The following is a 24,956-nucleotide window of genomic DNA, read 5'->3' on the forward strand; positions in this document are numbered from 1 at the left end:
AAAGTTCACTTCTTTCTCCCCCTCTGCTCCTATTGTATATTAATGACCCTCTTCCATTGACTGGAAATTGTACCCATAGATTTGCTGATGATAGCACATTGTATTCCACCTTCCAGTTTGAGAAACCCTGCCCTGCCCTGCACAAATAGCTTCAACTTCTCAAATATCCACTACCAATTTCTTAAATGCTGATCTCCATGTAATTCTCCAATGGGATAAAGATAATGTAGTTGATTTCAATCCTAAAACTCAGTTCTGTCTGGTATCTTGCAGAAAGATTCCTCTGCTTATCTTGATGATACTCTGATTTCTAGCAAGATCATATATCACTATTGGGAATTACCCCAACTTCTAATCCCACTTGGCATAAGCACATTACAAATATTGCTTCCTCTGCATCTAAAAAACTGGGTTTTCTTCTGCTCTCAGTGTTACTTTTCTTCCAAACAGCTGTTTATTTGGTACAAACTGCAAATACTCAAGATTTCTAAGAGGTACAAGCTAAAGATTATAATGATTTATGCACCAACATCAAGCCATGATGATGAAGAGGTTGAAGAAATGTACACTGAAATTGAGAATCTTCTAGATGAGCAGAAAACCCACTACACTATTATTATGGGGGACTTCAATGCTAAGGTTGGAAAAAGGCAAAACAGCGCAGAAAGAGGAACTATAGGAAATTTTGGAATTGGTGAAAGAAATAAAAGAGGTGAAAGACTTGTGGAATTTGCAGAATCTCAAGGAATGTCAGTAATGAACACTTTTTTCAAGAAAAGGGTGAACAGAAAGTGGAATGGAAGAGTCCAAATGGATTAACAACTAATGAAATCGACTTCATCCTCACTAACAGAAGATTGTTAAGAGTATGATGAATGCCTCTAGCATTAGCATTAGCATTAGCAGAGGCATTTGATGCAAGAAAGCAAGCTTATGCAGCATCAGCCAAAAAAAAAAAAAAAACCACTTCCACTTCACCCCTCTGTTCGTTCAAAATACCTGTCCAGCTGAGCCTTAAACTTATTTAGGCTATCAACCTCCACCACAAGGGATGGCAGTCTGTTCCACCAACCAACCACCCGCTGGCTAAAGGCAAATTTCCGCACGTCTATCCTACATCTGTCTTTCCTCAATTTGAATTTATGCCCTCTCAGGTGATTTTTCTGAGCTAGAGGAAGAATCCCATCAGCATTGAGCATGCTTAAACCATTCAAGGCTTTATACACCTCTATCAGATCACTTCGCTGGTGCCTAGTCTCCAGACACTGTAATTTGCAAAACTTAAGCCTTTCTTCGTAAGAGCACCCCTTTGTTCCATTCACTAATCTCGTTGCCCTTCTCTGTACTCGTTCCAGCAGCTCTACATCCTTCTTGAAATGAGGCATCCAGACCTGTATACAGTACTCTAGGTGTGGCCTGACCATTGCCTTATACAATGGAATAATCACCTCCTTATCCCTGCTGGAAAAATTCCTGTATATCATTGACAATACTCCATGAGCTACTCTTGCAGCCCGTCTGCACTGCTCAGAGAACTTCATATCTGCCTGCACAATCACCCCCAAGTCCCTTTCATTCTCTACCACTGTCAATGTAGTACCACAGAGTTGATACGTTGCTCTGGGGTTGCTTTTTCCCATGTGTAGTACTTTACATTTGTCAATGTTAAACTTCATTTGCCACCTCTCAGCCCATCTGCTCAACCTTTCCAGATCCTGTTGCAGCAGCATAGTGTCAGTAGTGTCCTTGACAACCCTGCCAACCTTTGTATCATCTGCAAACTTGGACATTAAGCTTGATATACCATCATCAATATCATTTATAAATACAGAAAACAATAATGGACCCAACACTGAGCCCTGAGGGACTCCACTAATAACATTAGTCCACGATGAGCAGTGTCCATTGATTACCACTCTCTGTCTTCTCCCACTCAACAACCCCTTTATCCATAGCAGCAATTTGCCTCCAATGTCACACTGCTCCAATTTGTGTAGCAGTCTTCCATGTGCAACAGTATCAAAAGCCTTTCTAAGATCCAAGTATATAATATCAAAGTTATTCCCTGCATCCAGTTCTTTTGTGACTGCATCATAGTATCCAATCAAGTTGGTCAGGCAAGACTTCCCCTTAACAAAACCATGCTGTGTCTGAGCTATAACTGAAGTCTTGTCTAAATGATCCTGCAGTGCTTCTTTAACCAGTGCCTCCATTAATTTTCTTGGAACAGAAGTTAAGCTCACAGGTCTATAATTACTTGTGTCAGCCTTTGATCCTCCTTTGTGAATTGGGGTCACATTTGCACATTTCCAGTCTATGGGTATCTCCCCTGAGTCCAAGGAAGCTCTCATAATTATGGCTAAGGGTTTGCTTACTTCCTTTGCTGCCTCCTTTAATATAACTGGATAGATCCCATCCACCCCGGGTGCCTTTCTTGTGTTTATCTTCAACAGTTTCTCCTCCACTTTACTCCCAGTTATTTCAAGATTCTGTAGCTTACTGCTAGAGTTGAATACACCTCTGGCATTCCCCTTGCTGAATAACTCCTCATGTGTGAATGTCGATGCAAAATATTCATTTAGTTTGTTAGCTACCTGAGCAGGATCATCAACAGTTGACCCATCAATATCAAGTGGACCAATCTGATTCATCCCCTTCCTTCTAGAGTTTACATAAGTAAAGAACTCTTTGCTGTTTTTCTTTGCATCCCTTGCCAAGGATTTCTCGTAATCTGCCTTCGCCTGCCTAACCTCCTTTGTAACTTGGTTGCATATCAACTTGTATCTATCATAGGCTTCTGTGTCATGTGTTAATTTGTAAGTATCCCATGCATTTTTCTTCTCTGCCATATGCCTCATTAGTTCATCTGACATCCATTTTGGCCTAAACCTTGAACAATATTTCTTAGTTGGTATGTAAAGCCTAGTAGCTTCCAAGATAAGTTCTTTGAATGCTTCCCATTTTGAATTTGCTGTTGGTAACATCATCAGTTGGTCCCACTGTATAGAATTTAAATACTGTCTCAGTCCATCGTAGTCGCCTTTACGGAAGCAATAACCCTTCCCTTTACCCCTAATGGTAGTTACCTCTTTCAGTAAATCCCACTTCAGCACACTGTGATCACTGCCACCTAGTGGTTCATTTATCTGCAGATTCTTAATGCATGAAGAATCACTGCTGATAATCAAATCAAGAGTATTACTCCCACTAGTTGCCTCCCGAACATGCTGATGTAGAAAACAATCATCCAATAAATCCACAAAAGCCCTGCTAGTGTGTGAGTAACCAGCCCCCAAATTCCAGTCAATATCTGGGAAATTAAAATCTCCCATTATAAGACTCTCTGATTTACTGGCCCACTCTATTTCCCTGTACAGTTCCTTATTATACTCATCAGAGTCATTAGGCCTATAGCACACTCCTACTCTCAATTTTGATCTCCCAATGCTTATGTCACACCAAACTGACTCAACACTGCACTGTCCAGCGATGTCGACTGGCTTCACCTCCTTGGTTTTTATGTGTTTCTTAACTAATAGCATAACCCCTCCCCCCTTCCTATCCTGTCTATCCTTTCTGTAGACGTTGTACTCCCCAAATTGCATTTCTGCATCCCTTATATCTGTGTGACACCACGTCTCTGATATCCCAACAATATCTGCCTTTGATGTTTTGAGCAATACCTCAAATTCATCAAATTTATTTACTAAACTCCTAGCATTGGTGTACACGCAAGTATACCTGCACCTGTTTCTATTCTTAGCTACCCTAACACAACCCATGTGTTTACTTGTACCGCAATGGCTCCCAGCAGTCTCTGAAATACCATGCATCTTGTTTTTCATGCTTCTGCTCATTCTAATAGAAGCAGTGCAAGAATCTCTTTCACCTCTGCCAGTGGCTACTGTCAATCTATTGGTCTTTGTCTCCCCCCCAAGCTAGCAGTTTTCCGACCCACCTAACACTGCCTCGATAGCATCAGCAAATATTCTTGCACCCTTTCTATTTAAGTGTATCCCATCCCTGTAGAAGCAATCTCTCCTGTTAACAAGTACAGTCCAGGCTGAAAAAAATCTGCCCCTTGAGCCTTGACAATCTTTCCAGGGCCAAATTGATCGACAAGGCTCTCATCATATACTCCTTCCTATCGTGTCTGGGCAGAATTGCAGACACTTTCAAATTCAACCCTAATTCTCGGCTTTTGTTCAACAGTGAGCTTTTGTTCTCGGCTTTTGTTCAACTTTTGTTCACAAGATATATTGTGAATGATGTTACAGTCCTGAATAAGGTAAATGTTGGAAGTGATCACAGAATGGTAAGATGTACACTTGATATAGATGTCGGAAAGGAAAGGAAAAAACTGACTCGAGTAAATAATACAAAGGTCTTTGAAATAACAGAGGATGAGAAAAAGCAGTATGTACTAGAACTTAAGAGCAAGTTTGAGCTTTTGCAGACTGCTCAGGATCAAGATATCGACGAGGAATATTACAACTTTCTGAAAGTGATAAAGCCCAAGAAACCTATAGGGAAACAGAAATCCAAAGAAGAAAAAATTAGTCAAGAAACACTTGTCATGATGAACCAAAGACGACAAATGAAGAGCAAGAAAAACACTGACAGGGAGAAAATTGAGTATACTGAGTTATGCAAAGCCATTAGAAAGAGACTCAGAGAGGACATAAGAAGATTTAACACAAGAAAAGTAGAACAAGCATTAAGGGAAAACAAAGGATTTAAATCAGCAGCCATGAGCAGTAATACAGAAAGACAAATGATACTGAAACTGAAGAATAGCGATGGTGTACTTATAAACAGCAGAGAAGGCATAATTCAAATAGCAGAAGACTACTATAGAGAATTATACAAGGAGCGAGGGAATGATACCAGCAGTGGGGAAGATGGATTGCAAAGTAGCAACACATACGACATACCCGATATTCTTCCCGATGAGGTAGAACATGCATTGAAGAAAATGAAGAATCGGAAAGCCCCGGGGGTAGATGAAGTTACTGTAGAGTTGTTAAAATTGGGAGGAAGAGACATAACACAAAAACTGGCAAGGCTCTTCACAAAGTGCATTAGAAAAGGTGTGATGCCTAAGCAGTGGAATAATGCAATCATAGTTTTGCTGCATAAGAAAGGAGATAAATCAGAAATTGGAAATTATAGATCAATTAGCTTGTTATCCCATATCTACAAGTTGTTCACAAGGGTCATTACTAACAGATTAGAAAGAATACTTGATGAGAATCAACCGAAAGAGCAAGCTGGCTTTAGGACAGGATTCTCAACTATGGATCACCTTCACGTAATATCACAGCTAATGGAGAAAGCAAATGAATATAAAACACCATTATGCCTGGCATTTGTGGATTATGAAAAGGCATTTGACTCCATACAGCATAAGGCAATGTTTCGGGCACTGGAAAGACAAGGCATAGATACTCCATATATTATGATTTTGAAGAAAATATATGAGAGTGCTACCTCCTTTATTAGACTAGACAAAGACAGTAGGAAATTTAAAATCGAGAAAGGAGTTCGACAAGGAGACACAATATCTCCGAAGCTGTTTACTGCTGCCCTTGAGGAAGCTTTCAGAAGTTTAGACTGGTCGCAGAAAGGAGTCAATGTGAACGGAGAGTACCTAAACCATTTACGATTTGCAGATGACATTGTGGTCATAAGCCACGATCCCAAAGAATTAGAGGAAAATCTTAATCAGTTTTGCACAGTTAGTAAGGATTTTGGACTAAAGATGAATATGGCTAAAACAAAAGTAATGATGAACAAGTATGCCACGGAAAGGGAAATAATGATCGAAGGAGCAGTAATTGAAAAGGTGGAGTCATATACTTATCTGGGACAAGTTATTAGCTGTAATAATGATAAATGGCTGGAAGTCAAGAGAAGAATAAATTTTGGATGGATAGCATTCAGGAAATATAGTCACATACTGAAGAGCAATATCCCAGTTTGTCTGAAACGTAAAATAATGAATCAATGTATACCCCCCACCATGACTTATGGAAGTGAAACTTGGGCACTCACCAAAAGAATGGAAGAGAAGCTAAGAACTACACAGTGAAGAATGGAATGAATTATATTGGGAATCAGACTGTTAGATAAGAAGAGAAACACATGGATTAGGCAGCAAACTCAAGTAAAGGACATTCTTATCAAAACTAAAGAACTAAAATGGTCTTGGGCAGGACACATAGCTCGAAGACATGATGACAGATGGACTAAGAAAATAACAGAATGGTACCCAAGAGGAGCTAGAAGAAAACCTGGAAGACAAAGGCGGAGATGGATAGATGAAATTCATGAGTTTTTGAGTAGTAAATGGATGGCCAGTGCTCAAAACAGAAGGAACTGGAAAGTTGCTGGAGAGGCCTTCATCCTGCAGTGGATTGAAAATGGCTGATGATGAGGGCAGATTTGTGATTTGCAGAAACCACCCTAGATGTGGGAAGGGATCCCTAAAACCTCTCTCATTCAAATACATTCAAAATAGGACAGTTAGGCTAGTTAATGACTAATCTCTTACAGTTTCTCCAATATCTGTCTCATAGATGTTCTGTTTCTGCTATATGTCTTTTCTCTAGATACTTACATGGGAACCTGAATTGGCTGCTGTAATCCCCCCCCCACTCTCTCTCTCTTCCAAAGCAGTCTGAATACATGCCACAACCAGTCAACATCCTTTTACTGTCCAACTTCAAACTCACAGAACCAACTTTTCTTCTTCTTCCTCATTTATTCATTCAACTTGCATTTTCTGGAACAACCGTCCTTCATAAGTATTCCTGAAAATTGTAATCCACAGAAATTCAAGTCTAATGTCAACAAGTATCTTTTTTCATCTTCTCAATCTTCAGCCCATGCATGGTACTAAGTACTATAGGTTTTAATACTGCTAGTGTTTGGGATTTTTTTATAATTCAAAAAAAAAAAAAAAAAAAAAAATCAAATCATTAATACAAGGGTAAAAAGAAAAGCAGGTCAGTTTTTATCTTTAGCTGATAGTGGGAGTAGAGATGGTCAAAAGTAGAAGCTAACAGCTTTGGCAAGAGACTAGAATGATCGACTACCATTTGTACAAGAAATAAGTTTACTACTCTTGGCCTGTTCAAAATCTAGTCTGGACTGATTAATAAACATTTTATAATTGTCGCAAGCTTTGGTGTAGGCAGAAAATGAACCAGGAGATTTGGATGCAAGCCAATTGTGATATGTAACATTATCTTGAATAGCATTAGCTCATTTATTGAAAGACCAAGGTTTAGATAATTGCAAAATCTTTAGAATTTTGACTAGCAGCATGACTAGAAAATGGAAACCAGCTGGAGTTGTGAACATTAAAATTACCAAGGAAAATTATTTCCCAGTTAGAGAAGTTGGGCTGGAGAATGTAAAGTTTCAAAGACTGGAAGTCAGAGTTCCAAGTGATTAGTGGAATTGGGAGAACAACAGATAAATCTGACAGAATGAAGTAGTGATTTTATGCTGGAGAAAATGAAAAAGAAAAGGTTCCAAATTACTAAGTCTCTTACAGGGAATATCAGAGCAAACACATGTGCAAGTACCAACTTTGGAGCAATGGGAATCACACAGCAAATAATTAGGACAACTGAGATGAGCAGTGATAACTGATAATTGTGATTCTGTCAGAAAAAGTAAGTGGAAAGGGACATCACTGAAATTGGAACTGAGATGTTTGTGAACGAGGACGTATATTATTGACATGAACATATATATATGTGAAATGAAAGATGAAATTTTTTTAAAGGTTTAGATCTTTTTGCAAATATGTTTGTCCTATTAGTTTGACTCTTCATGATGTAACCAGTAGTAATAAAATGTGAGGAGGACATGTTATATAGCGTAATTAAATTTCTGGATATGGCATACACAGCGAGAATATACCTGGCTCCTTGACATAATGTGGCCTCGACAATGCATTCTGCATATACTCTACTTGGACTCCCTTCACTCACTAACTGGCAGAGTAGAGGCAGCTAGACTATCTAGCAGCCAGCCTGAAGACGGATTTAGAGCTGTACCCTTGAAATGTAAGAAAGACTGGATCTTGCTGTGATGTCACCATAACCTCAAAAGACATCAATCATACTGCATGATGGAAATATGGAAAGTTGCTGGAGGCTTTCTCTGGAGACTAAGCATGGGTTTCATCACTTCAAGCTTCCAGTAAGCAAAGTGGTTGTATTTAAAAAAAAAAGAAAAAAAAAACTTGTTTATACTCTGGCATGACCACCAGGTCAGTGGAGTTGACTATAAATCAATCAATATAAATGTTAATCATATTCAGCAGTCACGGGCTTGAACCCCAGTCCACTCAAAAAGTGTGTGCTACTGCACTCACGTGATGACCACTCAGCTACATCAGGCCGAATTTGTATGTGTTAATGAAATTCATCTACCAGATAGAAATTTAGACTTACTGCCCTCTTTTGAATGGAGTCCAGAAGCTTGAGACATTTTGGGGGCATTACCCCATATTGTGGGAAACAGTATTTTTTTTTTTTTTTTTTTTTTTTATACAGAGGAAAACAATATTTGTGATATGTAATCCCCAACAGAGATATGCAATCTTATCTAGAAATCTGAGTATAATCAGAAGAGCATAAGAGGAGCAGCAGACTCATATGTGGGAAATAAAACAGTTTCAGAAGGATTGAATTTAACTATTTTCTTAGTTCTATTGAAGAATTACTTGGAGATCGGCATTTAAAGAGATGGTGGTGGCCATTCAAAAAGTTAAAGCTGTTTGTGCTGAGCAAAGTTTCTCAAACTGCAAGGAGGGATGCAGTGTACTATCATCACCAAAACTATGGATAGGATTTATAGTCAGTGGAAGGTCATTAATATACAAGAGGAAAAAAGTGGGTGAGAAGTGAGCCTTGGGGTACACTAGAATTAGTGGAGAAGTTAGAAGACAAAGTGCTATTTACTATCACTCACAGTGAGAGGTTACAGAGAAAATTGGATATCCAATTACAAACAAAGTCAGCAAGCCACACAGTGGGAGCATGTTTAGCAGATCTTTATGCAAACACAATTAAAAGGCTTAGAAATGTCAAGAGCAACTTTCTGAAATTCATCAAACCTCTCCACTGAATTTTTCCAAAGGTGGTAAACATAAGCCAATACCTCACCAGTGGGTATTGGCTTACGTGATGGAATTCACGTTTGCAATCATTGATCAGATGGATAGTTCAGGCACTATAAGAATTGGCAGTTAAGTTGATGGATTCCTATTACTGTGAAAATAGCAGAGGAAAGTGCAATAGGGTGATAACTGAATGGGAAGCATTTGTCAACCTTTTTTAAGAACTGGCAGGTTATGAACAAATTTCCAACCAGAAGGTAAAACACTAGTGGAATAAGAAAAGGTAACACAGAACAGGAGTACAGGTTTTGAGAACAAATAGAGAAATGCCACCAAGACTGTTCAGAATTCTTGTAACATCCTTCTGTTGGAAGACCACAGGAGGCATTTAGTTGAGTATATACTGGGTATGGTATGAGGTGGATTACCAAGATTACCAGAGTTTGAAGTAAAGTAGGATAGTAGTAGGTCTGCTTTATCTTTAGCTGAGAATGCAATAGAACAGTGATGGCAAGCCTTTTAGGCTAGGCGTGTCAAAAATTCGGAAAATGCCTAACTTGACTCTGCTGGCGTGCCACAAAATAATTCAATGCACTTCTTGTTCACACGAATGCAAAAGCTGAACTGAACTCAAACAGGGAGAATAGTTGTTGTCGGGTGTTGGTGAATGCTGGTGTGTCACCGTTGACATGCGTGTCATAGGTTCGTCATCACTGCAATAGAATCACAAGTATTAACAGGTTGGGAGTATGGATAGACAGAAGTTGCAGCTAACACTTTGGCAAGAGACAAAAATTCTCACCTACAATTTGGACAAGAAGCAAATTTTCTACTCTTAGCCTCCTCAAATCAAGTTCAGATTGATTATTAACTGAATTACAACTGTTGCAAGTTTCAGTGTAGAAAATGAAGCTGGAAATTTGGATACATGCCATATTCTTCTCTTAATCAACATTGGCACATTTATTGGAAAACCAAGGTTTAGATAAAGGGCAAGATTTTACGGTAGAATGTGGAATTAAGGGGTTTAATCCCTACAAGAATGAGTTCATCAACATGATCTGAGTAAACATTGGGATCATAAGATTATTCCAACCAAGGAAAACAAAATAGAAATCTTGCAGAGCATCCCACCCTGGATTCTTCTAATGCCAAACAATGCAAGGCTGAAAATGGGAGAGGGGGGGATCCATGAAAGAAGAAACCAACACAAAGTTGAGAACAGCAAGATTTGCCAGAGGACCAAAAGGGTGCCCCTACTAAGAAAAACCTGAGTTCTGCAAATTCTCAAATTGCAGAATCTGAAAAATGGGCATCTGCAAGAGATCTGAGTGAAGAGTTTAAAGTTTTAATTAGCTAGTATCTTAACTACTGGTAGTAGCCTTACTCTTTCTTGGACAAGAGTCACAAGGGGTCATAACTTTAAATTGGAAAAGGATGGTTACAGGATAGAAGTGCAAAAATTTTTTGTTCAGCATGCAATTAACTGTTAGAATAAACATCCACCCAACCTTATGGAAGTGTCTGAATAGAAAGATTTCACAAATTATTATAAGGGATGAGCAAATGAAGTGGATATATATATATTTTTTTTTTTTATGGATAATACTGTATAAACATGCTTCCATGCATCATTTTGCTACTGCTAATACTATAAATGAAGATATGGTCCTATAACAGACAAATTTTTTTTTCACTTGAAATTATTGATGATGCACATATAAAGTAACAAAAGATAGATTTAATTAGATAAACAATAATATATATAGAAACATACCAATAAAATACAGCGGTACTCAATAATACAAAAGTACTCAATTTTTATGTCATAATCCCAAATGTCACTAAAAGTTAAATTTTAGTATCCTCTTATTATTTGCTGATTGGAAGTGTTGAGATAGCTATATATCACATTTCCATGATGAATCACATTTCCTGTTGCACCAAGTGGATATGTGTGCATCGTTTACCTGGGGGAAGTGATGGCACCTGGATGCACTGTGGGAAGAAAACAAGCCAGTGGTGGCAGTGTCATGCTTTGGGCGATGTTCTGCTGGAATACCCTGGGTCCAGTCATCCATGTGCTGGGCACTCTGACACCTAATCACCTGCCTAAACATCACTGCTGACCAGATACACCCTTTCATGGCAACAGTCTTCCCCTCTGGTGGTGGTGCCATCTTTCAGCAGAATAATGCGTCATACCACACCGCCCAGATTGTTCGAGACTGGTTCGCAGAACACGAGGAAGACTTCCAGGTATTTTTATAATAATCCTGAAGCAAGTATGGAAGTGGTATATATGCTATATATTGCCCTGGTCTCCAAATTCCTCAGACATCAATCCCATCAAGCATCAGTGGTTTGTATTGGAACAGCAACTCTGATCTGCAGCATCTCAACCACGGACCTTACAGGAGTTAAAGGATCTGCTGGTTACGTGTTGGTATCAGATACCACAAGACACATTTAGAAATCTTGTAGTGTCCATGCCTCACCAGGTACGAGCTGTTTTGGCTGCACGTGGGGGATCAACATCATATTAGGTAGGTGGTCATAATGTTTTGGCTCATCGGCATATATAAGGAGATATATAAATAAGCAGTTTGAACAACTTCATCAAGTTAAAAGAAAATTAACTATATGTTACCTCAGATTCTTCAAAAAATATAGGATTTTCAGATTCATCTGTAGAACTGATTTCCATTCCAGGAACAAGTGCTGGTTTCAGTTTCTTTAAAACAACCCTATATATACACAGACACACACAGAAATAAAAAATGAACTTAACTTTTGACCATGATATTTACAGAATTTACCAATTACAGTATTAAACACAAAGGCTCATGAAGACAATTAAATGTACCAATTAACTGAAATCCTCACTAAATAAATGAATATGTACTAAATATAATCTCAATACAAAATCATTTTATACATTAAAGTAATGTCATATAATAGAATGACTGCAATTATTTTGTTATTTTGGTTTTTTTTGGGAGCATTGGCAACTAAGGCCATATCGCTCCGGCGATATGCGGTGGTCATTCCCTGACCCTTCTGCATCCTCCGTATTTGGTGGCTTACGGGCTTGAACCCCGGTCTAATCAAGAAGTGTGTGCTACGCACTGCTGCTCCTGCCCACCTGGCTACGGTGGCGCCAATGACTGCAACTTAAGTAATTAAGTAAATTAATAAGGTAGTCTCTGTTAGAAGTCAAATAATTTCACTGTTGTTATTGTTATTGTTATTTGATTTTTAGGAGCATTAGCAACTAAGGCCATATTGCTCCGGGATATGCGGTGGTCATTCCCTGACCTTTCCGCATCCTCTGTATTTGGTGGTGACGGGCTCGAACCCCGGTCTAATCAAGAAGCGTGTGCTACGCACTGCTGCTCCTTCCCACCTGGCTATGGAGGCGCCAAATAATTTCACACAGGATATGTCACTCAAAAAAAAAAAAAATTCTAATCATCCCAAAAGCATATATACCACTTCCATACTTACTTTAGGATTATTATAAAAACAAATTTTTATAAAATTTTAATAAAAAATTAGTGAGATATCATATATAACAAATTACTTGACTTGTAAGAAATACAAGTATTTCAAAAGCTAACCAGGTAATCAAAAGCTTTAGAGTTTTATGTGATATTATCCTAGTACATCTATATTTTAATTGGTATAGTGATTTTACAATACAGTATTATATTATACAGGGTTATTCACTACCAGTGTGACAAACTTGCAGGAGGTGTAGGGGACACAAAGACGAATCGGAATCACATAGCATTGCAGGGTCCGAAATGCCTTTGTCATGCGGTAGAGGACGTTGAACGGGAGATCGCGTGAACAGCAATCCCGCTGGAAGTCATGCGAACCGTTTCTGTTGAGGAAACCAAGTAGCAAAAGTCCTCCGGAGTGGATAATCCGCAGGCTCCAATGATTGGATGCATTGCAGATGTTATGAACTCATTTGGTTTGTTGATAGTATCCTCCATACACTGGATTGGGAAATACCCAATCGTTGGCATATCGCTCGAGTACTCGTATTCGGATTGCCTTCTGCAAGACATAGGACATTCTCCTCATTGTCTGGCATTCTCATCGTTTGCTCTCGATTCATGGTACCTCTCGTGAAACAACCAGTCTCATGTAACTTTCTGTGCACACGTGCGAAAATCGTATGATGAGGAGCATGCCTGTGCGGGAAACGTTCCTGGTACAAGCGCAGAGCGGTGCGCTCGTTACAGTCCGCAGTTCCATACGCGAGGTGCATGTCGGCCAGTTCAACGTTTGAATACTCGTCCATCCTACTGCCTCGGGAACCGGTTTGCAAATGCTGACTTCCAGCGGGATCGTTGTTCACACGACCTCCCGTTCAACGTCCTCTACTGCATGACGAAGGAATTTCGGACCCTTCCATGCTATGTGATTCCGATTCATCTTTGTGCCCCCTACACCTCCTGCAAGTTTGTCGCACTGGTAGTGAATCACCCTGTATATAATGCTAACCACAAAACTTTGTTCTATCATGATTCTGCCTAGTATAAAGGATGAGGTAGATCAATTAAACAGATTTCTGTAATGTTCTGATTACATGTGTAGGCATAAATATGAATTAGCATGAAACTGACAATAGCAACAATACAATTTTATGGTGCTGAAGGAACAAGACCAGTGGAACCGACATCACACACATATCTGGCCTATTTGTAGTGATACTGTTCTTCACAGAGATAAGAGGCGAAGTTGAACAAACGTTCTAGAAGCCGCTCTTTACTTATACACATGTCCACACAACCTACTGAAATTTATCACAGAATATTAGCTCGATATGGCGAAGCGTCAACAGAAAGTCTACGAGTGGACAGATAAGTTTAAATTCATTTGTGACAGTCGGAAAAAAAAAAAAAAAAAAAAAAGTCTACAAATTTAAAATAATAAAAATGCTTTTATTTTATTAATTTCTACAATTGGACAGTGGCCAATAAGCTTAAAATCAGCTTGTCAAAACAAAGATGATGATTCTTGGATCAAAGTTGGATATCTCTCGTCCTCCGTTGGTCAAGATCAACAACATTCGTCTCCCCATAGTTAAAGAATACAAGATTCTAGGAGTGGTAATTGATTCCAGTCTCAATTTTATTCCTCACTTGACAAACTTATCATCTAAAATACGTAGATTTACTGGTGCAATTGTTAGGGCGTCCCGTGTTGAATTGGGGCTCTCCAGAAAAACTTTAAGGATCTATTACAATGCAGTTTTCCTCCCTCTAATCACATATGCTGCCGGTGCATGGTTTCACAGGGCACGGTTCAAACACTTCAAAGCAAAACTCGCCTCATTGCAGAGAACCATCTTGCGGTGTTTAGTTAAGGCATGCAGGACAGTCTCGACGCAAGCTCTGCAAGTACTAGCCGGAACATTACCTTTAGACTTGCAAGTTACTTATAGAGGATTTTTATACAGACTGAAAAAACAGATTGAGACCGAATTTCTTGGAATAACCATCAACCTTCAAGATGATGCTAAAAGAGAAAGAAAGAGACTGTGGAACGAGTTAGTTAACATCTGGCAGTCTCGATGGGATACAGATCCCGTTGGTGCAACAATGAAAAAATTTATACCACAAGTTTCATTTCTCCTTGATAAACGTGTTCGATTGTGGTTCTGCATGGACATATTCACGTCCTACCTGTTGACAGGACATGGATCGATGAACCAGTCTTTTTAGGTTCAATTTATCACAAACAGACCTCTGTTCGTGTGGATCATCAGAAAGTTGGGATCACATCTTGTTTCATTGCTTCCTGTATGATGATCTCAGACTTCCTCTTCATGCACTTACCAATTTTCAACCAGGACAGGAGTCGTCTCTGCTTCAAAGCTCGGAGTCATATCAGATCAGATTCTTCAGGCTTTCTCTCAAGGCGTTCAGTGTCGACAGATCTCAACAGAATGCAGCACAATGGTCCTGCTGATGCATAGCTGGTTAGATCTCCTTTAATAATATATAAACTCAAATCCTCAAGAAGTGAAATTTTTCCTCGGCCTGCAGATAAAATTAAGTGCTTTCTTTTTTTTTTTTTTTTATTAGCATCACTTTCTTTCTTTTATGCATTTATTTATTATCATAAATTTTTTTTTACTAATTTATTTGGTTTTTTTTTAATTAATTAATTTTTATAACTGTCTTATTTTATTAATTTCTGTTCCATATCCAGCACCATGGGTTATCGTGTTTTTTTGTTTTTTTTTTTCCTCCTTCTGGAATGGGCCCCCAGAGGATACTGGCCTACCTTCTGATAACATCAGGTGGGTCAGAGTCTCTCTTGAGACAGTACGTGCTTTACATGGACTGGCCCACCTTCCCGTGGTGTGGACGAGTACCCAGAAACATCTGTCCAGGTGACTGATGCTTCTGGGTAGCCAAGCGGCCAGAACAGAACAACAGAACACACACAAACTGACGTCACACATATCTGGCCTATTTGTAGTGATACTGTTCTTCACAGAGATACGAGGCAGAGTTGAACAAATGTTCTAGGAGCTGCCCTTTTCATATACATGTCCACATATATATGGGGTCAACTGCTTTAAATGGACAAAAGTTTTTTTCAGTGGTGCAGGAAATTTAAATTTAAACAGGGCCAGCAGTTCACCCAAGACTTTCCCACCTCCTAGCCAGAGTAGGACTAAATGTTTCAGAGACTAAATGCATTTTCCAGCCATGGAAGCTGAGTCCTGTCTATCCAGAAAAATTTGTTCTGTTGACAGCATTGGAAAGAATATACTGACTTCTTTGACTGAAGAGGACTGCTTCTCACAGACTGGTTGCCCCATATGCTGGTGTTGGAGTGATTATGACCAGCCATTAAGAGTGATCATGCATGTTAACAAGTGGGATTGTCTTGTTGCAAGACAACATAAAACTCCATACAACTAAGGTCAGTCAGGAACATTTGTTGCACTGGTGTTGTAACTGTTCCTTGATGTGGCAGTGGTATAAGTGGAAATAGTTCATGCATCCTGACTTCTTTCAGTACAATTAACTTTATCACAGATGCCAACTTTTCACTTCAAAAAGCTGGAGATCAGGCAGTAGAAAGTAAGCAGGAAAACAAGCAAGAGAAAAACAAAACATTTCTCAGAAAAGGTAGGAATTTTTTTAAAAGTTCATTCTGCAATAGAAATTCAATTTCATCAATAGCAGAAATACACATTTTACATCAAAATACAGCCATAAATACAGCTTGTTTACAAATACACTATGCTTTTAAACTTTACCTTACCAAACAATGTTTTTTATATGGATTTATTTTTATTTTTATAAAAACAGAACTTGCACTACAGAGTACCCAATTACAGTGCACATTGTAGAACAGATGTGCGGAAGTTTGCCTTTAGTCAGCAGGCAGATTGCAGGAACAGACTTGCATCTGTTGTTGTGGAAGTTGAGAGCTTAAATAAATTTAAGGCTGAACTAGACAAACATTTGGAGTGACCGAATGGGTGAAATGGGAAGTTTTTTTTTTGGGCTGATGCTGTATAAAGCTTGCTTTCTTACATCATATGCCTCAACCAATGCATAACAGAATGAAAATAATTGTAACAACAACTTTGTTGTTGTTACAATTATCTGGTCCCACAAAACGCAGAGATCTGGTCCCACAAAAAGCAGCTAAGTTAGTGACTCGATTGTTAGAGAAGCAGGAAATATATTATGCAAAAATAACAGCTGTAATAAGACCAGGGTATGTCTGCCAGGATCTAAAGTTGATAATATTGTAGAGCAGCTATCATCTTTTAAGGACACAAAAGTTGATGTTCTTGTTGTTATTTGGTTTTTAGGAGCATTAGCAACTAAGGCCATATTGCTCCCACAAAAGTTGAGTGTTGTGTATGTTGGTACTAATGATATTAAGAGTAGGAGATCTGAAGATTTAATTAACAAGTATACAGCTAAGCTGAGGGTTAGAACTAAAATTGAAAAAGTGTCAGTAATCTGGACCAACACACCAGAAGGGAGTATATCATGAAAGCCTTGTCAATCGATTTGGCCATAGAGAGACGGTGCAAGGCTAATGGGCTAGAATTTTTCTAAGTGTGGTCTATGCTTTTTAACAAGAGAGACAGTTTTTACAGGGATCAGATATTCTTAAATACAAGTAGAAGGGGTGCAATATTATTTGCTGATGCTATCAAAAGAGTGGTGGGTGGGGGTCAGAAAAATGCTAGCTAGGAGAGATACACTGACCAGTGATTAACAGCAGAGGGTGGCAGGGGTATAAGTGATTCTTATACTGCTTTTATTGGAACATGCCTGGTAAATGAATTCCCTGTCAGTGAATTTCAACACCTGCTGGGATTCTTAAAGGAACAAGCAAATACCTGGGCTGTGTTAGCATTACTAAAAGTAAAAACAGGTGCATGTATACTTCCATGTACACCAATGTTAACAGCATAGCCCAAAATATTTTTATGAATTTGAAGTACTGGTCAAGTCATCAAATGCAGATGTCATGGATAATGGATGCATTGTATTATTCAGATATAAATGATTCAGAATTGGAATATGGGAAGTACAATGTGCATAGAAAGGACAGGGGAGGGGAGAAGAGGTTAAGCTCTTAGTTAAAAAGCACATAAAAATCAAAGACTGAGCATCCAGTTGATATCGATAGTGTAATGTGCTGTCAGTTATATTCTAATGACCTTAATGAGTATAATGAGCAGCTGTAGAGTCCAGGGGTTCTCAAACTTTGTGGTACTGCAACCCCCCCATGTTGTTGTTACAATTATTTTCATTCTGTTACGTGTTAGTTGAGGCATATGGTGCAAGAAAGCAAGCTTATACAGCATCAGCCCCCCCCCCCCGCCAAAAAAAAAAAACCCTCCCATTTTACCCATCCAGTCACTCCAAAAATTTGTCTAATTCAGCCTTAAATTTATTTAAGGCTATCAAATTCAACAACAGATGAAGTCTGTTCCAGCAATCAACCACCTGCTGGCTAAAGGCAAACTTCTGCATATCTATGCCCCCAATCTATGCCCCCCCCCAGGTTCTTAATCTCAGCAAGTGGAAGTAGCCCATCAACATTGAGCCTGCTCAAACCATTCAAGGCCTTGTACACCTCAATGAGATCACCTCGCAGGTGCCTAGTCTCCATATGCTACAACTGACAGAATTTAAGCCTCTCCTGGTAAGAGAACCCCTTTGTTCCTATCACCAATCTTGTTGAACTTCTCTGTACTCATTCTAGCAACTCTACATCCTTCCTAAAATGAGGCCACCCTGTACGCAGTACTCAAGGTGTGGCCTGACCACTGCCTTATACAAAGGTATAATCACCTCCTTGTCTCTGTTAACAAGATTCCTATATATCATTGACAAAACTCCATGACCTGATCTGGCAGCCTGTCTGCACTGCTCAGAGAACTTCATATCCGACTGCACAATTACCTTGGGTGTTTTTCATTCTTCACCTCCCTGAGTGTAGTACCACACAGTTGGTACATTTCTGTTGGGTTACTGCTACCCATAAGCAGTACTTTGCATTTGCAAATATTAAACTTCAGTTGCCACTTCTCAGCCTATCTACATAACATTTCTAGATCCTGTTGCAGTAGCATACTGTCTTTACTATCATTAACAACCCTGCCAACCTTTGTATCATCTGCAAACTTGAACATTAAGCTTGATATATCTTCTCATTAATAAATACACTAAACAACAGTGGGCCCAGCACCGAACCCTGCAGGACTCCAATAATAACATTAGTCCACATAGAGCAGTGTCCATTTATTACCACTCTCTGCTGTCTTCCACTCAAACATCCATTTATCCACTGCAGCAACTTGCCCTTAATGCCATACCGCTCCAATTTGTACAGCAGTCTTCCATGTGCAACAGTATCAAAAGCTTTTCTGAAATCCAAGTATATGATATCAAAATTATTTTTTGCATCCAGTTCCTTTGTGACCACATTGTAGTATCCAATCAAATTGGTCAGGCAAGACTTCCCCTTAACAAACCCACGATGTGTCTGAACTATTACTGCAGTCTTGTCTAGGCGATCCTGCATCACTTCTTTAACCAGTGACTCCATTATTTTCCCCGGAACAGAAGGTAAACTAACAGGTCTATAATTATTTGCGTCACCCTTTAAATCCCCTTTGTGAACTGGAGATACATTTGCACATTGGAGATACAAGTCCGTGGGGACCTCCCATGAATCTAAGGATGCTCTCATAATTATGACTAAGGGTTTACTTACTTCCCTCGCTGCCTCCTTCAGTATAACTGGATAGATTCCATCTACCCCAGGTGCCTTTTTTTATATTTAACTTCAAAAATTTCTGCTCACTTTGCTCTTCATTATTACAAAATCATTTAGCTCTCTGATTCATCCCCTTCCTTCTAAAGTTTACATAAGTAAAGAAGTCTGTTGTTTTTCTTTGCATCCTTTGCTGAGGATTTCTCATAATCAGCCTTCGCTTGCCTAAACTCTTTTGTGATTTTATTACAGACTACCTTATATCTGCCAAAGGCTTCTGTGTCTCCTGCTAATTTATATGCACCCCCACGTATTTTTATTCTCTGCCACGAGCCTCATTAGTTCATCTGACATCAATTTAGGCCCAAATCCTGAACAGTATTTCTTAGTTGGTATGAAAAGCCCAGTAGCTTCTAAGATTACTTCCTTGAATGCTTCCCATTTAGAATTTACTGTTTTTAACACCATCAGTTGATCCAAATCTACAGAATTCAAAAATTGCCTGAAACAACTGTAGTCACCTTTACGACAACAAAAAACCCTTCCCTTCACTCTTGATAGTGGTTACATCCACTAGGTGACAGCAGTCACTGTCACCTAGTGGATCCTTTATCTGCAAATTCCTAGTGCATGCGTCATCACTACTGATAATTAGATCAAGAGTATTATCCCCCTCTGGTTGCCTCTCGAACATGCTGCTATAGAAAACAGTCATCCAATAAATCCAAAAAAGTCTAGCTAGTGTGCGAGTGACCAATCCACAAGTTCCAGTCAAAATCTGTAAAGTTAAAATCTCCCATTACAAGACATTCTGATTTTCTGGCCCACTATTTCTCTACACAATTCTTTGTTGTACTAATCAGTCATTAAGCCTATAACACACTCCTAATCTTATTTTCCCTTTCCCAGTGTTTATGTCACACCAAACTGACTCAACATTGCACTGACACAACATTGTCCACCCATGTCAACTGGATGCACTTCATTAGATTTTATGTTTCTTAACTAACAGCATAACCCCTCCTCCCTTCCTACCCTATCTATCCTTTCTCTACACATTGTACTCCCCAAATTCCAATTTGCATTGTTTATATCTGTCTGACATGATGTCTCTGATATCCCAAACAATATCTGCCTTTGATGCCTTGATCAGCACTCCAAATTCATCAAATTTAATTATTCTTAGTTACCCTAAAACAGCTGAGGTATTTATTTGTTCCATGATGACTCCCAGCAGCTCTTACTTAAAGTCCCCAGAAAATGGTTGCTCTATAGGCTGCTGCTCGTTACAATAGAAGCAGTACAAGAATCACTTTCACCTCTGCCTGCAGCTACCATTAATTTTTTTTTTAATCTGTGAATCCCTCCACACTAGCCGTTTTCTTACCCACCTAACACTTCCTCAATAGCATCAGCAAATATTATTCTTGCAACTTTTATATTTAAGTGTATCCCATCCCTGTAGAAGCAGTCTCTCAATCAGTTGCACAATCTCTCCAGGGGCCCAACTGATTCACAAGGCTCTCATCATATACCCCCTCCTATCGTGTCTGGGCAGAATTGCAGACACTTTCAAATTCAACCCTAGCTCCCAACTTTTTTTCAACACTGACCTGTACTTGTTAAGTACTTTGTACATGTGCAGATTTCTTACTCCTATGTTCATTAGTGCCAACGTGTACAACAATATCACCTTTTGTGCCCTTAAAAGATGATATCTGCACTACAACATCATCAACTTTTCCCCCTGGCAGACATACCCTGGTCCTGTTCCACTTATCCTTTTTGCATAATATATTCTCCGTCTCCCTGACAATAGAGACACCACCAATAACTAGTTCCTGTGGGACCAGCGCATTTTTCTTTGGACATTGCTGCTGTGTTGCCTGATCTACAGGATTGAGCTCTGATGTTGAGTTAGGCAGCTGAAAGCTTGATGGCCCCCCCTTATTAATTTCCTCAATGGCATCCACACTACACCTCAAACTCTGAAAGACGCCCATTGGAATGCTGAGTTGGCACCTAATTTCCTCACACACAAAGATATCCTCCTTGGCTAGATCATGTCCTGTTCTAGACAGATCCGCAAGCATTTCACATTTCGCGCTTTTTTTAGACTGTGATGCATTGGAGAATCGCCTCCTTTGGTTCTCCCCCGAGCCATAGCACTCTGGCTAATCTGCGAGCATTGCTCTGCTGCTCTAGTCTGGGTCATGATTCCATTTAAGTGCAATTTAATTGACAATGAAATTTAACAGGATTAATAAATTTCACTGATTAATTGATAATAATATACTATACTAAGGTAACAGATTTCTAATACAGTGCTACATGTTTCGCTATCTAGTTTTACGTTAAAACTTACACTATCTAGTTTGGAATATATGTTGTATAGTATAAAAATGGCAGCACATTATGAACGGTAAATCTATGGACACTAAGTATTAACTTTCAAAATCACTATCTAAATTCAAAATAAACCAAGGAGCTTGAGTGGGACTATTAGCTACTTATATAAAATAGTTTAATATAACAATTAAGTCAATAAAACAGCTAAATATAATTAAAAACTTGGCATTTGCCACAGTTGCAAAATCTTGTCCAAGACATGGATTGGATACTCTTACCGATACTAAGTAATAACCCACAAAATCTTTATCTAAGTTAAAAAGAAACTAAGTATTGTAACTAGGAATATAAAGCTACTTCTAGAAAATAAATTAATTTCAGTCAATAAAACAGCATAAATTTAAGAGAAACTTCTCTATTAGCTGGAGCCATAAAAATTTTGCCCGCATGGAGCTACTCTCGTAGGGTGTATGAGACAACCCCACAATGATTGAGAGGTGTTTTTGCACATCTCTTGCATTAACCATTCATTCTTCCAACCATCACAGGGGAAACAGTATCCAGTGCTTCAGCTACAATATACAGTATATGGACAGCCTCTGTGATATGTATGAAAAAACAAATAATAATTACCAGATTTCTATTAGTCCAATTTCAACAAATTTTAGGAAGGCTTGACAAACTGGTCTAACTGAACAAAATATAAAATTTGTTGAAATCCATCCAATGGGAGTGAAATTATTATATATGCGGGGGGGGGGGGGGGAAGAAAATGTAATTGCCAGATTTCTATTGGTCTAATTTTAATGAAATGTAAAATGGCTTGACAAATCTTTCTAAAATGCCTAACTATAAAATTTAATGAAAAGACAATAGGCACATTATGCATATTTAATCCATTTTCACTAGGCTAACACACCTAATAAAAATGGATTAAAATGGGTGAGTAAAAATCAAAAAGCAATCAGATTTGCTAACCACCATCGTGCTCAAAAGTGATTCCTGATATTAACATGACTTGAGATGAAGAATGGAAAATTTAAACAAAGATCCCCTAAGACTAAACTTAATTTTCCAAGAAAAAAAAGACTCATAAAACCTTACATGATTTATTCTGTACATTTTGGCTAACTAGCAATAGTCTCAAGAAGATATTTAATTTCAAAAAAATTAAATACATTTTTATCACCAAAAACTGAACCAAAATATTAATTAATACTCTTCTATATGTTAGATGCACTGTGTATGTAACAGTGTCAGGGCATTGCCGGGCCATTTTAGTACCTGAGGAAAGAATGACAAATTGTGCCCTCCACTAAAATATTTAAAAAATAATAATAATAATTAAAAAATGACTTATTTAAATTACAATTTCTGGTATACATTTTAATAAAAAATTAAAATTGAGGTATGACAACCACTGCAACGACAACCATGGTGCGCAGAGCTCAGTATCTGTACACAGTGCCGTGACAAAGATTTTCATTTTGCAAAAGCAAGATAATAAACGAATTGAAATAATCAAAACATAAAATTGAAAAAAAAAATTGGCAATTATATAATTTTTATTTCAGCTTTTAATCTGAGGCAAAAGCCTCATTCGTCTTACCCTCGGCATGGCTCTGAATAGTGTACGATAAGGTAGTTTTGTTTTGGCGATTATGAAAGTGCAACTACAGCTGTACATCTAATTCAGTGAAGAAGTGTCTTTAAAACTTAAACATTATATGTTCTTGTAATATAAATTAGTATACAGACTCTGATTTATGTCATTCCAAATATGTCATTTTGATGTAACATTTTTGATTTTTAAATTTAAAAACTGTTTAAATTCAGAAACAGTTTTAATGTTTCTGAATTTAAAACTTTTTCTTCTTTCATTTTGCCAAGCAGCAGTCTCAACAACAGGACTTGCCAGTGTTTGACAATCCACCTGGCCATTTGGAGTTAAGGTGTTAACATTGCAGTCCTGGATGAATTTATTTCTGACACTACGCAAGCTTCTTTAATTCAAATTTAGGATTTTATACTTAGCATATAAGTCAACCCTTTTAGGGTTGACTTATATGCCATTTTAAACATCTTTCAGTGTCAACTCATATATCAGAACATACAGTATTTAGAAAACAATGAGTACATGAATTGTTATATTTTATAATAACTTTTCATGGCAATTTTTGATTCACTGGATCATTTTAGTTTTATACATTTACTAATCTCTGCAGTCTCAGAACTAAAATTTAAAAGACTCATGGCAAAATTTATGTTGGCAAATTTGAAACTGCAGAATTTTAATTATAAACATTATGGAATTTATAGTATGCAGCAGAAAGTTTTTCATTCTGAAAGAATACTATACAAACAGAAATTCTGAAATTGGGAAAAAATTTGTACCAAGTTTGTTTTATGTAATGCACCAATAAAAATACTGTTTGGCATTCAGCTCATAAAGTCATGTTTTGTGAAAGACAGTGAAAACTTTGCTAACAAATACCTCATTGATGCTTGTCTGGGTTAATATGTCAGGTCTGCATATGAATGAGTAGCCAGCCTTTCTGTTGATTGAGAAGGTACCATTTTTTCAACTTGCTTAAATATATGACAAACAATATTTTTTATGTTGGTGTATTATATAAATCAAACTCTGTAGTATTCACTACAGTACTCTTTAAAAGAGAAAAAATTTCCTTTGCATATTGTGATACCACAATGATAGTCTTAAAATGGAAGTTTTCAAAAGTCTGCTGGCTATCTAAATCAGTTTAAATTTTCAGTTCTAAAGCTGAAAAATATATCCAACTAAAATGGTTTGATGAACAAAAACACACTATTCACTATATACCAGTAATGTATAAATCAATATTAAGTATATATTACTTCAGTGATGGAGGAAAAGTCAAGCTGGCATTATTGTGACCAAATGTAGAGTACCACATCTGACGAGTTCGTTCTTGGATATTTCGCCTAGGATGAGATAGAGCTGCCTCCAGAAGTGGACAAAGGGCCAACAGCAGATCAGAATCATAGGGACCAGAGTACTTCAGCTGTAAATTATTAGCGAAAGAAGTCCACAACTGCTCAAGCTTTAAAAAAAAAAAAAAGAGAGAGAGAGAGAGATACAGGGTGAACTTTTAGCAAAGATTTTAAGGTCTAATTTAAAACAATTAAGCAATCACATAATAAGAACAAA

The 24,956-nt window shown here is 38.1% G+C and overlaps 1 protein-coding gene across 1 annotated transcript in view; it reads right to left on the bottom strand.

Moving 5' to 3' along the window:
• Window positions 1-24,956, bottom strand: part of LOC150079381 (uncharacterized) — a 195,909-nt gene that overhangs the window by 142,209 nt on the left and 28,744 nt on the right. Inside the window, exons 3-4 of the mRNA XM_090383046.1 lie at window positions 24,644-24,849; window positions 11,787-11,883 (exon numbers count right to left, since the gene is read on the bottom strand). Of these exons, the coding sequence (XP_090239172.1) occupies window positions 11,787-11,883; window positions 24,644-24,849 (303 nt within the window). The remainder of the gene's footprint in view (window positions 1-11,786; window positions 11,884-24,643; window positions 24,850-24,956) is intronic.

Source organism: Mastigoproctus giganteus, chromosome 10, assembly GCF_048544385.1.
Source record: "Mastigoproctus giganteus isolate SK-2022 chromosome 10, ASM4854438v1, whole genome shotgun sequence".
Taxonomy (NCBI): domain Eukaryota; kingdom Metazoa; phylum Arthropoda; class Arachnida; order Uropygi; family Thelyphonidae; genus Mastigoproctus; species Mastigoproctus giganteus.